Below are 17,338 nucleotides of genomic sequence, written 5' to 3' on the forward strand. Positions count from 1 at the left end.
TTATCAGATGTGTTTTTGTCAAAAATGAAAGTGGCCACATCCGTGTTCGTCCCCAACCTTTATATATGATATGTATTATCATCATATACAACTTACATTTTAATATTATGAATGAACGCAAATGCGGCCACTTTCATTTAAGACAAAAACCGTCTTAAATATAACTAAAATGCTAAAATTGTGAAGATTTCAGTAATTTAGCATGACTTTATGATGCTAGTACTCGATTATGTGCATTGTATTGTCAAAAACAGCCCATATTTATGTAACAGAAGCTCTCTACTTGCCAATAAATAACTAAAAGTTTACATTTTAACAATTTTGTAAAAATGGTATAGTTGGGGCCAAAAAAGAGTCTTACTGGACCTACTCCTTTTACAGTTTTTGGTTATGTATAATCGTTAACATTATTAAAGGAAGTGAGAAAGTATAAGATCTACAAATGAGTCGAATGCCTAAAACAGCAGGATAACAATACCAAGCTTTAATGTTCCTCTTGTTTTTGTGTGTGGACTATAGATATGACATATATGCAGAAGTAAAAATTAACCTATAGCCACAATCTAGAACCGTTGAATTTACAATAAAGTTTCATAACGTTAAGAGCAGTAAAATATTCTTTATTATGTAATTCTATATTATGTTTTACTGTTTGTTTATAAACCTAATACCGAAATTCACATTTTTTATTTCTTCAATCAAAAAACTATCATTTTCATCTGTTTTATTACTAGCTAGAATAGTTTGCGTATTTTCATCAGCTGTTACAGTAAATTCAAAGTCATCAAAACTTTCTTTGGTGTCCACTGATCCTTGGCACATTGTACAACAAAGACAACTAAATCCTCCCATAATTAATAAAATACCTGAAATACATAAAAATATCATATACAAGTCATGTAAAAACTTCAAAAACAAAGATTACATCTGAAATTTACAGTTGTGTAAAAAAGATTTATAAGCCTTATTTTTCTTTGCTCTCATTAAAAATTGTAAGTTGTACATACCTGCCACTATGAATGAATCTCCATAAGTACCGCCATAGTTAATGATAACACCTTACAAATAAAAAAAAACAGATACTTATTATTCGTTCAAAATATCTTATCGCTGTCATTTGGAATATTATATGAACATGTCCTTCGAAAATCAGGTAATGTCTATTACTTGGCAAGACTGAGAACAAATTCATATTTATCAAACTGCAAATGAAATGAGCAGAAAACAATTTCTAACGCTTTATGCATATCTAAAGTCATTTGAAATTTGTAACCAGCATTCTCGTTTTATTATTTTTAGCAAAATTACTTCGATGACGCTAGTTTTCATATCTCTTATCACCAACCTTTCTAATTGAAAGCATATATTGAACAACTTAAAACATTTTTAATATTTGTATTTTTAACTTATTTACCTTTTCGTGGCTAACTGGCTTTGCGTAGCTTAATCACATCTTTAACCAACTTAAATGACAACAAGGGAATATATTTGACTGGTATTAAAATGATTTGAAATGGATTAAAATAAATTGAAAACAGTTTTAAATTTCGATTTGATTTAATTTAGGAATCTTTTTTTTAAATAGGGTTAATATATTTTTGCCGGTCTATCTAAATTATTGTTGCTAGTGTATGCTGATGATACTGAGTGTGCTTATGACAGAATCACCAGTAGATCTCTAAAAGCAACATCGTTTTTTTTTTTTAATTATTTTTCAGGATAGAAATTAAAAGTTATTGCCGATAAAAGTCATGCTATATTTTGTTTTCTAGAGGAACTCTTCCGAGAAACCTTTTTTTAATTTTTTACCTTGAACGGAATAGAACTAGAATGGGTAAATACTTTATTTATTTAGGGTTAGAATTGACCCGGAAAGTGATCTTTACGAGAGCGAAACAGTCCATATATATATAAGAAAACAAGGCTTTCTCTGAGGTCCTGAAATTAGGCAGAGCTGCATGGCATTGTAATCAAAACAGAATACGAGTTATTAGATAAAATGATATATAACCAATTTACTGAATGGGTGCTAAGTTATCGAAGTCCACTTTAAATTTGGTAAATTGATGTTTCATTTATAAACTTCTACACCATCGTTTATCATTGGGAGATATCCTGTAGACATTTACATGCAAAATAGAATGATATCATTCCGGGCTGAACTTCTTTGTAGAGAAGAGTCTATAATTGTTTATAACTTATGATTTCAGTTGTCAGATGCATTTAAACGGTGATCGGTATTTACGGTTACATGTAGATCACATACAAACACGCTAAGTGAATGCGGCTTTACATATAGTTGGAGCACACAAACTTTTATGAATTTGAAATGGCAATGTCTGGCAGATAAAAGAAATCTTTAAGATACATTTGAGCAGAATTGGCATTTATTGTAAGAGGGTTCACACACAGCTATAAATAACTATAATAGAGGAACGAAAGATACCAGGGACAATCAAACTCCGAGATAGAAAATAAACTGACAACGCCATGGCTAAAAATAAAAATATAGAGTATTTCAAGATAATTTTAAATTGTAGTTTTATTAGACTTTTAAATAACAAAAATATTGTAGAATTTTAAAGATTTCAAACAACAAATAAAAATATCCTCTTGAAGCCAGTACTCGTTATCAAAAAAGATTTCTTACGCTATTCGTTAACGGGAATACAGAAAATACAAAGTCATATTGTAAACAAAAATATACATGATGTAATTATATCTACCTAGTTTTTGGTGGGGTTCGTGTTGTTTATTCTTTAGTTTTCTATGTTGTGTCATGTGTACTATTGTTTGTCTTTTGTCCTTTTGTCATTTTAGCCATGGCGTTGTCAGTTTTATTTTCGATTTATGAGTTTGACTGTCCCTCTGGTATCTTACGTCCCTCTTTTACACCCGATCAAATAATTTTAATTAAACACCATTGATGTCTGCCAAAAAAGAACGAAAGATTATTTAACTTTGCAAATTTATTAAATTCAGAAACTTATTAGTCTTAGCATGCTTAATCTAGTGTAAAATTATGTATGAAAAAAATATAAAAGATAAAACTCACCTGCTAGAGGTGGTCCTATGAATGTTCCAACTCCACAATATATCATGAGATAACCAACACCATGTGCGAGTCTCTCATGTCCTAAAATATTTATAACTATAGAATTCACAACTGCCCAACAACAACCAGAATATCCGCCAAGTAGGCAGGCAAACATCACTTTGGCCGTTGTATATGAACTAAATAAAGGGAAGATTATGGTACCAAACCCTAACAAACTAAACACTCCAAAAAGCATTAGTAACTCGTTTATGTTATGACTGTTATTAGCCATACCAAATAATACCCTTGTTACACAACCAGATATACCGGCTATTGATAAAAATATAGACACGTCCATTTTCGTTGATTTTGTATGGAGACAATATTCAGGATAATGTATGTAGAGTAGATAGATACTAATATTGGCCAGGAAGAATCCTAAACATACACACAGCATTGAGCCACTCCGAACAATCTCCATATAAGACGACACCGAATCACTGAAACTTTCCGTACGATTTGAATTGGCAGTTTTCATTGCAAGTTCTGTTTTAGATGGTCGAAATATGGCACCGAACACACAGTTTTGTAATGCAAGGCCTCCTAGTAATAGAAAATATCCGGAATAATTATATTCCTCATATATTAATTGGAAAACAGGAGTTAAAATAAAAGGTCCAATTCCACCACCTGATATAGCTATGCCAGACGCCATGTTACGTTTCTTTTCAAAATTAAACGCTATCACTATCAATCCAGTGTTATAGCATAACCCAAATCCTATTCCTGAAAAAAAATATTCAGATGTTTAATGTCATGTTCAGTACTATTTGATAAAATGTTGCGGTAAGGTTTAATTGCTTGAGGAAATGGGAGTGCATGAAAAGAATCACAAATCTTGGAACGACCGAAAATCTGACCATTATTGTCAATTAAAATTAGAGTAGAACTTGCGGGGTTCGAATTAATAACTTCAGTGTCAACAGAATTAGTATACAGTAGATTGGCAATAAAGACCATTTTGACAACTAGGCGCCTTCTTGTTTCTACAGAACTTCTAAATGATGCTTAAATGAAAAATGAAATAAGTTTTTAACTCTCAAATACTAGTATTTCTTACAGACGAATATATGAGTTTTCGTATGCAGATGCTGCACATCTGTTCTTAATCAGTATGCTATTAAAGATTTCTGTTGAGTTCGGTCGCAGTTAGTGATACCTTCAAATGTGCTTGAATACGTTTCATATTCATATATTTTGAAAGATTTCATACTGCTTTTTAAAAATATTGAGATTCTGTTTTTTCGTTTCGTTACGATTTTTTATCTAAACTAACATTCTCTGTATTAAGGTGCCAAGATTTAAAAGACCCCTGAATTCTGATGTGTCACACCACTTTCACGTCCCAATATTAACCTGTACTCTGCAATATAATAATAAAAGCATATAACTTTAGTGCGGTTTATTTTCTGTCTTTATAGTGTTTGATGTTGCTTTTGAATACAGGTTCCAATTTTTCAGAATTAAAAGAGTTATCGTATTCATACCAAAAAATAAAAATGAATGATAGTAGCTAACATGACTAAGAAACACGACGATAGTTTCCGGGTGTAAAACGCATATTTCTTTTTATTTGTGATAAGTTTCCATGGTACTTGCGAATGTTTGTTATCCATTCGTTTTGTAAGTTAACCTTAGTCGTACTTGGCACATTTTTTTGGATTTTTGGGTCATCAATGCTCTTCACCTTGGTACTTGTTTGGCTACGTAACTATTTTGATCTTAGCGTCACTGATGAGTCTTATATAGACGAAAAGTACATCTGACGTATTAGATTATACACCTAGTACCTTTAAGAGCCAATTAATATATTCTAGCATTTTATTTTGTCAGGTGTTATTGACTCATTCTATTGAATCTACCTTGGAATTCGATTTTCTAATTTTACCTGCAAGAATTCCAAATGTAAAAAATGTCCATTTGATATCCTCTACAAAGCCTGTTAAGACAAGTCCTGTGGATAACATGAGTGACCCTAGTATCATAGCCACTCTACAACTATATCGGTTGATGATGGTACTGGCAATAGGTCCTGAAAACATAACAATAAGCAATTGCGAAACACTAGGCTCAAGCTTGCTTTTTATAACAGAAATATCACAATACGTTCTAAGCTGGCAGGAAGTTGACATTATCCAAACATACAAACTATATTTGTACCATGGAGTTTCAGTTTTTGCTAATCCGTTCTCGTCTTAACGAAATATTAACATTTAGAGGTTAAGCAAACACCAATCAATCAATCAATCAATCAATGTGATTCCATATTAAATTTGATAATGAAAGCCATACATCTGCAAATTTACCATAAAGAACAGAAAACGACCAATTGCTAATAATTAACAATTAATAATTCGTAACAATTTACATTAATTCCTTATATTGTTCTTTTTTGAGTTTCTTGACGATGCTGTGTTCTCTATGACTATATTACTATGAATTTAGTGTATTTCGTTTTGTCGTGGTTGAGAGGGTATACGTACTAGTTATAGGGAAAAAAGTTGTATTCAATTTAGTATTGTACGACTTTAATATAAAATACGAAAATATATATATTGGGTGATGGTGTTGTAAAGGTAAATAGTTAATATAATTAGAAAAGTACATACCCCCCCTTTTTTTATGGAGCATGGATATGAATAGTAATTTGAGATAATGCTGAAAGTGAAGAAATGATGATACCGACGTTTATATTTCAATTAAAAAAGACAGAAAATATGTAAATAAGAAACAAATCTCATCAAAAGATAAAATCCCTATCAACTCATCGATGCACGATTGATCCTATAAATAAAAAGTGTTCGTGTAATACATGTCCAAATAAGCAGCAACTCTTGAAGAGCATGATTTTATTTTTTTTTAAGTATTTGTCTTAATATATACAATAACAGAACAAAATCCTTTTTTATATAACATTTCACTCAATAATGAAGTAGAAAATTCATTCTTTTGATACATTTATATTGTTATTGAATTTAATTATAAGTTGAATTCAAATCTATCAGGGGCGGATCCAGTCATTTTAAGAAAGGGGTTCCCACCCCAGGAAAAAGGGGGTTTCCACTATTTGTCCACATTCACATGCATTGATCGTCCAAAAAAAGAGATTCCAACCCCCGGCACCCCTCACCCCACTGAATATTAAATTCATGTATTTGACAGCAAACGTGCGATTTTCACGAAATGTTTAAAGGGGGAATGGGGAAATGAAATGGCACATCCTGCATTTTTTCATCAAAGTAAAGATCACAGCCTGTTTATTTCAAATCCATTAAGGCCCCCTCCCGCTTTCCGTTTCACCCATAAAATTAAACGTTAGCTTACTTACCACTAAAATATTTCTTAAATATATTACATTTCAAAGAAGTTGCATTTTAAAAAAGTCTCAAACTTGATAACATAAATCTTATACTTGAAATGGTTTCTTTTGTTTTTATCAAATTATTAGATTCCTGATTTTTTTTTCTGGAAAAAAAACTCCGTTGAAGTAAAATAAAAACTAGAGGCTCTCAAGAGCCTGTATCGCTCACCTGACTCTACTTTAGTTTTTGAAATCATATAAAAACAGATAAAATTTGGTTATAAAGTAACAACACTTGGCCAGCACCTCTTAAGGAAAGGACTATTCATGCTTTGTTTGATTTCATTCAATTCCCTGGTTCTCTAGAAGAAGACTTTTGTATGCATTTCCCATAAGGTCCTATGTTCAACTAAGCCCCCCTGCCCGCTGGCAGCCATCTTGGATGATGGATCGGAGACAAAGTAACAACACTTGGTCAGCATCTCATAAGGAACATTCATGCCATGTTTGGTTTCATTCCATTCAGTGGTTCTCTAGAGAAGTCATTTGTATGAATTTCCAATAAGGTCCTATGTTAAACTAAGTCCCCCGCTGGCGGCCATCTTGGATGATGGATCGGCTACAAAGTAACAACACTTGGTCATCACCTCATAAGGAACATGCATGCCATATTTGGTTTCATTCCATTCAGTGGTTCTCTAGAAGAAGTCATTTGAATGCATATCCCTTAGGGTCCTATGTTAAACTAAGTCCCCCGCTGGCGGCCATCTTGGATGATGGATCGGTTACAAAGTAACAACACTTGGTCATCACCTCATAAGGAACATTCAAGCCATGTTTGGTTTCATTCCATTCACTGGTTCTCTAGAAGAAGTCATTTGTATGCATATCCCATAGGGTCCTATGTTAAACTAAGTCCCCCGCTGGCGGCCATCTTGGATCATGGATCGGCTACAAAGTAACAACACTTGGTCAGCACCTCATAAGGAACATTCATGCCATGTTTGGTTTCATTCCATTCAGTGGTTCTCTAGAAGAAGTCATTTGTATGCATTTCCCATAGGGTCCTATGTTAAACTAAGTCCTCCCGCTGGCGGCCATCTTGGATGATGGATCGGCTACAAAGTAACAACACTTGGTCATCACCTCATAAGGAACATTCATGCCATGTTTGATTTCATTCCATTCAGTGGTTCTCTAGAAGAAGTCATTTGTATGCATTTCCCATAGGGTCCTATGTTAAATTAAGTCCCCCGCTGGCGGCCATCTTGGATGATGGATCGGCTACAAAGTAACAACACTTGGTCATCACCTCATAAGGAACATTCATGCCATGTTTGATTTCATTCCATTCAGTGGTTCTCTAGAAGAAGTCATTTGTATGCATTTCCCATAGGGTCCTATGTTAAACTAAGTCCCCCGCTGGCGGCCATCTTGGATGATGGATCGGCTACAAAGTAACAACACTTGGTCAGCAACCAATAAGGAACATTCATGCCATGTTTGGTTTCATTCCATTCAGTGGTTCTCTAGAAGAAGTCATTTGTATGCATTTCCCATAGGGTCCTATGTTAAATTAAGTCCCCCGCTGGCGGCCATCTTGGATGATGGATCGGCTACAAAGTAACAACACTTGGTCAGCAACCCATAAGGAACATTCAAGCCATGTTTGGTTTCATTCTATTCAGTGGTTCTCTAGAAGAAGTCAGTTGTATGCATTTCCCATAGGGTCCTATGTGAAACTAAGTCCCCTGCTGGCAGCCATCTTGGATGATGGATCGGCTACAAAGTAACAACTCTTGGTCAGCAGCCCATAAGGAACATTCATGCAATGTTTGGTTTCATTCCATTCAGTGGTTCTCTAGAAGAAGTCATTTGTATGCATTTCCCATAGAGTCCTATGTTAAACTAAGTCCCCCGCTGGCGGCCATCTTGGATGATGGATCGGCTACAAAGTAACAACACTTGGTCAGCAACCCATAAGGAACATTCATGCCATGTTTGGTTTCATTCTATTCAGTGGTTCTCTAGAAGAAGACTTTTGTATGCATTTCCCATAAGGTCCTATGTTAAACTAAGCCCCCCTGCCCGCTGGCAGCCATCTTGGATGATGGATCGGAGACAAAGTAACAACACTTGGTCAGCATCTCATAAGGAACATTCATGCCATGTTTGGTTTCATTCCATTCAGTGGTTCTCTAGAGAAGTCATTTGTATGAATTTCCAATAAGGTCCTATGTTAAACTAAGTCCCCCGCTGGCGGCCATCTTGGATGATGGATCGGCTACAAAGTAACAACACTTGGTCATCACCTCATAAGGAACATGCATGCCATGTTTGGTTTCATTCCATTCAGTGGTTCTCTAGAAGAAGTCATTTGAATGCATATCCCTTAGGGTCCTATGTTAAACTAAGTCCCCCGCTGGCGGCCATCTTGGATGATGGATCGGCTACAAAGTAACAACACTTGGTCATCACCTCATAAGGAACATTCAAGCCATGTTTGGTTTCATTCCATTCACTGGTTCTCTAGAAGAAGTCATTTGTATGCATATCCCATAGGGTCCTATGTTAAACTAAGTCCCCCGCTGGCGGCCATCTTAGATCATGGATCGGCTACAAAGTAACAACACTTGGTCATCACCTCATAAGGAACATGCATGCCATGTTTGGTTTCATTCCATTCAGTGGTTCTCTAGAAGAAGTCATTTGAATGCATATCCCTTAGGGTCCTATGTTAAACTAAGTCCCCCGCTGGCGGCCATATTGGATGATGGATCGGCTACAAAGTAACAACACTTGGTCATCACCTCAAAAGGAACATTCATGCCATGTTTGATTTCATTCCATTCAGTGGTTCTCTAGAAGAAGTCATTTGTATGCATTTCCCATAGGGTCCTATGTTAAACTAAGTCCCCCGCTTGAGGCCATCTTGGATGATGGATCGGCTACAAAGTAACAACACTTGGTCATCACCTCATAAGGAACATGCATGCCATGTTTGGTTTCATTCCATTCAGTGGTTCTCTAGAAGAAGTCATTTGAATGCATATCCCTTAGGGTCCTATGTTAAACTAAGTCCCCCGCTGGCGGCCATCTTGGATGATGGATCGGCTACAAAGTAACAACACTTCGTCATCACCTCATAAGGAACATTCAAGCCATGTTTGGTTTCATTCCATTCACTGGTTCTCTAGAAGAAGTCATTTGTATGCATATCCCATAGGGTCCTATGTTAAACTAAGTCCCCCGCTGGCGGCCATCTTGGATCATGGATCGGCTACAAAGTAACAACACTTGGTCAGCACCTCATAAGGAACATTCATGCCATGTTTGGTTTCATTCCATTCAGTGGTTCTCTAGAAGAAGTCATTTGTATGCATTTCCCATAGGGTCCTATGTTAAACTAAGTCCTCCCGCTGGCGGCCATCTTGGATGATGGATCGGAGACAAAGTAACAACACTTGGTCATCACCTCATAAGGAACATTCATGCCATGTTTGATTTCATTCCATTCAGTGGTTCTCTAGAAGAAGTCATTTGTATGCATTTCCCATAGGGTCCTATGTTAAATTAAGTCCCCCGCTGGCGGCCATCTTGGATGATGGATCGGCTACAAAGTAACAACACTTGGTCAGCAACCAATAAGGAACATTCATGCCATGTTTGGTTCCATTCCATTCAGTGGTTCTCTAGAAGAAGTCATTTGTATGCATTTCCCATAGGGTCCTATGTTAAATTAAGTCCCCCGCTGGCGGCCATCTTGGATGATGGATCGGCTACAAAGTAACAACACTTGGTCAGCAACCCATAAGGAACATTCATGCCATGTTTGGTTTCATTCTATTCAGTGGTTCTCTAGAAGAAGACTTTTGTATGCATTTCCCATAAGGTCCTATGTTAAACTAAGCCCCCCTGCCCGCTGGCAGCCATCTTGGATGATGGATCGGAGACAAAGTAACAACACTTGGTCAGCATCTCATAAGGAACATTCATGCCATGTTTGGTTTCATTCCATTCAGTGGTTCTCTAGAGAAGTCATTTGTATGAATTTCCAATAAGGTCCTATGTTAAACTAAGTCCCCCGCTGGCGGCCATCTTGGATGATGGATCGGCTACAAAGTAACAACACTTTGTCATCACCTCATAAGGAACATGCATGCCATGTTTGGTTTCATTCCATTCAGTGGTTGTCTAGAAGAAGTCATTTGAATGCATATCCCTTAGGGTCCTATGTTAAACTAAGTCCCCCGCTGGCGGCCATCTTGGATCATGGATCGGCTACAAAGTAACAACACTTGATCATCACCTCATAAGGAACATTCAAGCCATGTTTGGTTTCATTCCATTCACTGGTTCTCTAGAAGAAGTCATTTGTATGCATATCCCATAGGGTCCTATGTTAAACTAAGTCCCCCGCTGGCGGCCATCTTAGATCATAGATCGGCTACAAAGTAACAACACTTGGTCAGCACTTCATAAGGAACATTCATACCATGTTTGGTTTCATTCCATTCAGTGGTTCTCTAGAAGAAGTCATTTGTATGCATTTCCCATAGGGTCCTATGTTAAACTAAGTCCTCCCGCTGGCGGCCATCTTGGATGATGGATCGACTACAAAGTAACAACACTTGGTCAGCACCTCATAAGGAACATTCATGCCATGTTTGATTTCATTCCATTCAGTGGTTCTCTAGAAGAAGTCATTTGTATGCATTTCCCATAGGGTCCTATGTTAAACTAAGTCCCCCGCTGGCGGCCATCTTGGATGATGGATCGGCTACAAAGTAACAACACTTGGTCAGCAACCAATAAGGAACATTCATGCCATGTTTGGTTTCATTCCATTCAGTGGTTCTCTAGAAGAAGTCATTTGTATGCATTTCCCATAGGGTCCTATGTTAAATTAAGTCCCCCGCTGGCGGCCATCTTGGATGATGGATCGGCTACAAAGTAACAACACTTGGTCAGCAACCCATAAGGAACATTCATGCCATGTTTGGTTTCATTCTATTCAGTGGTTCTCTAGAAGAAGTCATTTGTATGCATTTCCTATAGGGTCCTATGTGAAACTAAGTCCCCTGCTGGCAGCCATCTTGGATGATGGATCGGCTACAAAGTAACAACACTTGGTCAGCAGCCCATAAGGAACATTCATGCAATGTTTGGTTTCATTCCATTCAGTGGTTCTCTAGAAGAAGTCATTTGTATGCATTTCCCATAGAGTCCTATGTTAAACTAAGTCCCCCGCTGGCGGCCATCTTGGATGATGGATCGGCTACAAAGTAACAACACTTGGTCATCACCTCAAAAGGAACATTCATGCCATGTTTGATTTCATTCCATTCAGTGGTTCTCTAGAAGAAGTCATTTGTATGCATTTCCCATAGGGTCCTATGTTAAACTAAGTCCCCCGCTTGAGGCCATCTTGGATGATGGATCGGCTACAAAGTAACAACACTTGGTCATCACCTCATAAGGAACATGCATGCCATGTTTGGTTTCATTCCATTCAGTGGTTCTCTAGAAGAAGTCATTTGAATGCATATCCCTTAGGGTCCTATGTTAAACTAAGTCCCCCGCTGGCGGCCATCTTGGATGATGGATCGGCTACAAAGTAACAACACTTGGTCATCACCTCATAAGGAACATTCAAGCCATGTTTGGTTTCATTCCATTCACTGGTTCTCTAGAAGAAGTCATTTGTATGCATATCCCATAGGGTCCTATGTTAAACTAAGTCCCCCGCTGGCGGCCATCTTGGATCATGGATCGGCTACAAAGTAACAACACTTGGTCAGCACCTCATAAGGAACATTCATGCCATGTTTGGTTTCATTCCATTCAGTGGTTCTCTAGAAGAAGTCATTTGTATGCATTTCCCATAGGGTCCTATGTTAAACTAAGTCCTCCCGCTGGCGGCCATCTTGGATGATGGATCGGCTACAAAGTAACAACACTTGGTCATCACCTCATAAGGAACATTCATGCCATGTTTGATTTCATTCCATTCAGTGGTTCTCTAGAAGAAGTCATTTGTATGCATTTCCCATAGGGTCCTATGTTAAACTAAGTCCCCCGCTGGCGGCCATCTTGGATGATGGTTCGGCTACAAAGTAACAACACATGGTCAGCAACCAATAAGGAACATTCATGCCATGTTTGGTTTCATTCCATTCAGTGGTTCTCTAGAAGAAGTCATTTGTATGCATTTCCCATAGGGTCCTATGTTAAATTAAGTCCCCCGCTGGCGGCCATCTTGGATGATGGATCGGCTACAAAGTAACAACACTTGGTCAGCAACCCATAAGGAACATTCATGCCATGTTTGGTTTCATTCTATTCAGTGGTTTTCTAGAAGAAGACTTTTGTATGCATTTCCCATAAGGTCCTATGTTAAACTAAGCCCCCTGCCCGCTGGCAGCCATCTTGGATGATGGATCGGAGACAAAGTAACAACACTTGGTCAGCATCTCATAAGGAACATTCATGCCATGTTTGGTTTCATTCCATTCAGTGGTTCTCTAGAGAAGTCATTTGTATGAATTTCCAATAAGGTCCTATGTTAAACTAAGTCCCCCGCTGGCGGCCATCTTGGATGATGGATCGGCTACAAAGTAACAACACTTGGTCATCACCTCATAAGGAACATGCATGCCATGTTTGGTTTCATTCCATTCAGTGGTTCTCTAGAAGAAGTCATTTGAATGCATATCCCTTAGGGTCCTATGTTAAACTAAGTCCCCCGCTGGTGGCCATCTTGGATGATGGATCGGCTACAAAGTAACAACACTTGGTCATCACCTCATAAGGAACATTCAAGCCATGTTTGGTTTTATTCCATTCACTGGTTCTCTAGAAGAAGTCATTTGTATGCATATCCCATAGGGTCCTATGTTAAACTAAGTCCCCCGCTGGCGGCCATCTTAGATCATGGATCGGCTACAAAGTAACAACACTTGGTCAGCACTTCATAAGGAACATTCATACCATGTTTGGTTTCATTCCATTCAGTGGTTCTCTAGAAGAAGTCATTTGTATGCATTTCCCATAGGGTCCTATGTTAAACTAAGTCCTCCCGCTGGCGGCCATCTTGGATGATGGATCGACTACAAAGTAACAACACTTGGTCAGCACCTCATAAGGAACATTCATGCCATGTTTGATTTCATTCCATTCAGTGGTTCTCTAGAAGAAGTCATTTGTATGCATTTCCCATAGGGTCCTATGTTAAACTAAGTCCCCCGCTGGCGGCCATCTTGGATGATGGATCGGCTACAAAGTAACAACACTTGGTCATCACCTCATAAGGAACATTCATGCCATGTTTGATTTCATTCCATTCAGTGGTTCTCTAGAAGAAGTCATTTGTATGCATTTCCCATAGGGTCCTATGTTAAACTAAGTCCCCCGCTGGCGGCCATCTTGGATGATGGATCGGCTACAAAGTAACAACACTTGGTCAGCAACCAATAAGGAACATTCATGCCATGTTTGGTTTCATTCCATTCAGTGGTTCTCTAGTAGAAGTCATTTGTATGCATTTCCCATAGGGTCCTATGTTAAATTAAGTCCCCCGCTGGCGGCCATCTTGGATGATGGATCGGCTACAAAGTAACAACACTTGGTCAGCAACCCATAAGGAACATTCAGGCCATGTTTGGTTTCATTCTATTCAGTGGTTCTCTAGAAGAAGTCATTTGTATGCATTTCCCATAGGGTCCTATGTGAAACTAAGTCCCCTGCTGGCAGCCATCTTGGATGATGGATCGGCTACAAAGTAACAACACTTGGTCAGCAGCCCATAAGGAACATTCATGCAATGTTTGGTTTCATTCCATTCAGTGGTTCTCTAGAAGAAGTCATTTGTATGCATTTCCCATAGAGTCCTATGTTAAACTAAGTCCCCCGCTGGCGGCCATCTTGGATGATGGATCGGCTACAAAGTAACAACACTTGGTCATCACCTCAAAAGGAACATTCATGCCATGTTTGATTTCATTCCATTCAGTGGTTCTCTAGAAGAAGTCATTTGTATGCATTTCCCATAGGGTCCTATGTTAAACTAAGTCCCCCGCTTGAGGCCATCTTGGATGATGGATCGGCTACAAAGTAACAACACTTGGTCAGCAACCCATAAGGAACATTCATGCCATGTTTGGTTTCATTCCATTCAGTGGTTCTCTAGAAGAAGTCATTTGTATGCATTTCCCATAGGGTCCTATGTTAAACTAAGTCCCCCGCTGGCGGCCATCTTGGATGATGGATCGGCTACAAAGTAACAACACTTGGTCATCACCTCATAAGGAACATTCATGCCATGTTTGATTTCATTCCATTCAGTGGTTCTCTAGAAGAAGTCATTTGTATGCATTTCCCATAGGGTCCTATGTTAAACTCAGTCCCCCGCTGGCGGCCATCTTGGATGATGGATCGGCTACAAAGTAACAACACTTGGTCAGCAACCCATAAGGAACATTCATGCCATGATTGGTTTCATTCCATTCAGTGGTTCTCTAGAAGAAGTCATTTGTATGCATTTCCCATAGGGTCCTATGTTAAATTAAGTCCCCCGCTGGCGGCCATCTTGGATGATGGATCGGCTACAAAGTAACAACACTTGGTCAGCAACCCATAAGGAACATTCATGCCATGTTTGGTTTCATTCTATCCAGTGGTTCTCTAGAAGAAGTCATTTGTATGCATTTCCCATAGGGTCCTATGTTAAATTAAGTCCCCTGCTGGCGGCCATCTTGGATGATGGATCGGCTACAAAGTAACAACACTTGGTCAGCACCTCATAAGGAACATTCATGCCATGTTTGGTTTCATTCCATTCAGTGAGCTAAACATGTGTTTATTCTTTAACTTACATAATGATTTGAGGCCTTCGGGCCAGGTGAGCTATAAATGTGTTTATTCTTTAACTTACATTTACTGATTTGAGGCCATTTCAGTTTCTCAAATATTAAGCTTGCAAAATGTAATACTTCTTCCTTGAAACGTCGTACAAGTCAGATACAAAACAAAAGTAACAAAAAAACAGGCCGGAAACAACCTGCCGTATAGTTTTTGCGCTTGTAGTCAGGTCAAGGTCCTCGGCTAGCCCCTCGGACGTTGATCCTGACTATTCGTGCAGAAAAACTATCCGGCAACGGTTGTTACCGGACTGTTTCTTTGTTACCTTTGTATTGTATCTAATACATGACTTCCCGGATTCTCGTATAACACTAAAAAAACTAATATAAGTGTGTATTGATTTTTCTCTACGCGTTGTAATAATTCTATTTTAATGATGTACAAGATACACATGATGACGTAACTACAATTACAATACATGACAATATGTTTCATTTGCAAACTATAATGCAAAAAGGTTCATTTACCTGAGCCTGTCATTAAAGCTAAAAATAGTGCAGAAATCCATGTTGTTGTTAATACATCGGCATTGAAGTTTTCTAGTAGTGCGATATGTATCATTCCGCTGGCATACGCTAAATAGCCCATTACAATATGTTCTCCTACTGACCCTAAGAGGACGAGCCATGCCCAACCTCTGTCGGGGGAGGTTGACATTTGTAAATGCAAACACGATTACACTATAAACATTAAACATATGATTTGCTCTTGAGTTGATACGCATCCATGCAAGACTAATTCCTTCGATAATTAATTGTTCTCCTTATGTGAAAGTTTAACATAAACATGATAAAGTATAGGTTCAATATCTATCGTCACAACCGTTAAAACATTAAAATCCAACCTTAGTTTGTATTATTTAAATCTAGCGATTAATTATAGCGAACATTTAGTTTGCAAACAAATGAGAGTTATAACTAAAAACCACAATGTTACATAAGACGATCAGGATAAATTAGTGTATTGTTAAGAAAAATACCAGAATGGTTTATGTCCGAAAATCAAAGTTTTTTTTTTTTCGATATCAGTGTTGTTATGCAATCAGGAAATTGTCATAATTTCAAAAAATAAAATAACTGATTAAAGATCAACTTCTATCTTCCAATCGTTCGTGTATTCTCATTAGTATTCAATTATTTGAATATTATACTGTAACTTATCGCAACTAATTATTTGGATTAAACTGATTTAAGACCTATAATTTAAAATAAAATGATAATGTTGAGGTCATGTGTAACACATAGAAAAGTGTCCGCAACTTTTATTTAAAATGGACTCTATTCAATAATGAAGATTGGAATAGTTTCTTACTGAAGTCATAAAAATCGGTTTTTACTCGCTCTTAAATATTTTAGTTTAAAATCCCAACTAGTGTTTATTCCGAATTACCGTAGGCTCAATCCTAAATGATAATAGAACCTATTTACAGTATTCATTGTTAACATGATGTCGTTCAAATAACGAATAAAATATTTAGCAGTGGACGTTATGTTTATAGTTCGTGTGTCTTTAGTGATAATCAAAAATTTAAAACCGATTTATGATTTGATGAGCTTTTAAAATATCAGAACTGCTGAAAGCCCGCCGTCAAATAAATATTAAAAGCATCATTGAAGTTTATAATTTATTTGTTTTTCAAGTTCACGATTTAATCAAATGCACTATAATTATTTGTATGTTCGCCTTTAATGAACATAAAATAGTGACAACTGGACAATAAACAATTTCGGTCAAATGGTACAGATTTAATTTGCAATAATGCTAGTCATAAACAACCAGCATTGAACAAACTAATGCTTAAAATGACCAATTCATCAACTGCGTTCCCCATCATAGAATCGTCGTAAACGCTATTGATTTTATTTAGGATGTACATGTATTAGCGCTAAAAGACATGCGACGTTCTGGTGTTTAAAAATGGACACGTTTGAGGTTATAAAAACGGGACAAGTTTGGGCAATATTATTCATTATGGACACGATTGGGAAGAATATACTTATTAGTGGTAATCGGACACGTTT

The 17,338-nt window shown here is 37.4% G+C and overlaps 1 protein-coding gene across 2 annotated transcripts; it reads right to left on the bottom strand.

Annotated features, from left to right (window-relative positions):
- Positions 1-604: 604 nt before the first annotated feature.
- On the bottom strand, positions 605-16,215 carry LOC143057626 (monocarboxylate transporter 12-like). 2 transcript variants are annotated; one of them, XM_076230969.1, is made up of 5 exons: positions 15,785-16,215; positions 4,986-5,129; positions 3,056-3,823; positions 1,008-1,058; positions 605-866 (listed from the first exon to the last, which is right to left on the bottom strand). In XM_076230969.1, exons 1-5 carry the CDS (start codon positions 15,972-15,974, stop codon positions 646-648), a joined length of 1,374 nt encoding a protein of 457 aa, XP_076087084.1. In that variant the 5' UTR covers positions 15,975-16,215; the 3' UTR covers positions 605-645. The 2 variants fall into 2 exon arrangements, with proteins under 2 accessions (XP_076087084.1, XP_076087085.1); XM_076230970.1 differs by lacking the exon at positions 15,785-16,215 and adding an exon at positions 15,331-15,590.
- Between the last annotated feature and the right edge of the window lie 1,123 nt (positions 16,216-17,338).

The sequence above is a fragment of the Mytilus galloprovincialis genome, chromosome 13, assembly GCF_965363235.1.
Source record: "Mytilus galloprovincialis chromosome 13, xbMytGall1.hap1.1, whole genome shotgun sequence".
Lineage (NCBI taxonomy): Eukaryota > Metazoa > Mollusca > Bivalvia > Mytilida > Mytilidae > Mytilus > Mytilus galloprovincialis.

Bases quoted from the DNA above. Each gene is read 5' to 3' on its own strand.
- LOC143057626 (XM_076230969.1), bottom strand. From the start codon at position 15,974: ATGTCAACCTCCCCCGACAGAGGTTGGGCATGGCTCGTCCTCTTAGGG. The intron at 1,059-3,055 runs GTGAGTTTTATC...TTTATTTGTAAG, and splicing joins CATAGGACCACCTCTAGCAG to GTGTTATCATTAACTATGGC. The intron at 867-1,007 runs GTATGTACAACT...TATGTATTTCAG, and splicing joins AGATTCATTCATAGTGGCAG to GTATTTTATTAATTATGGGA.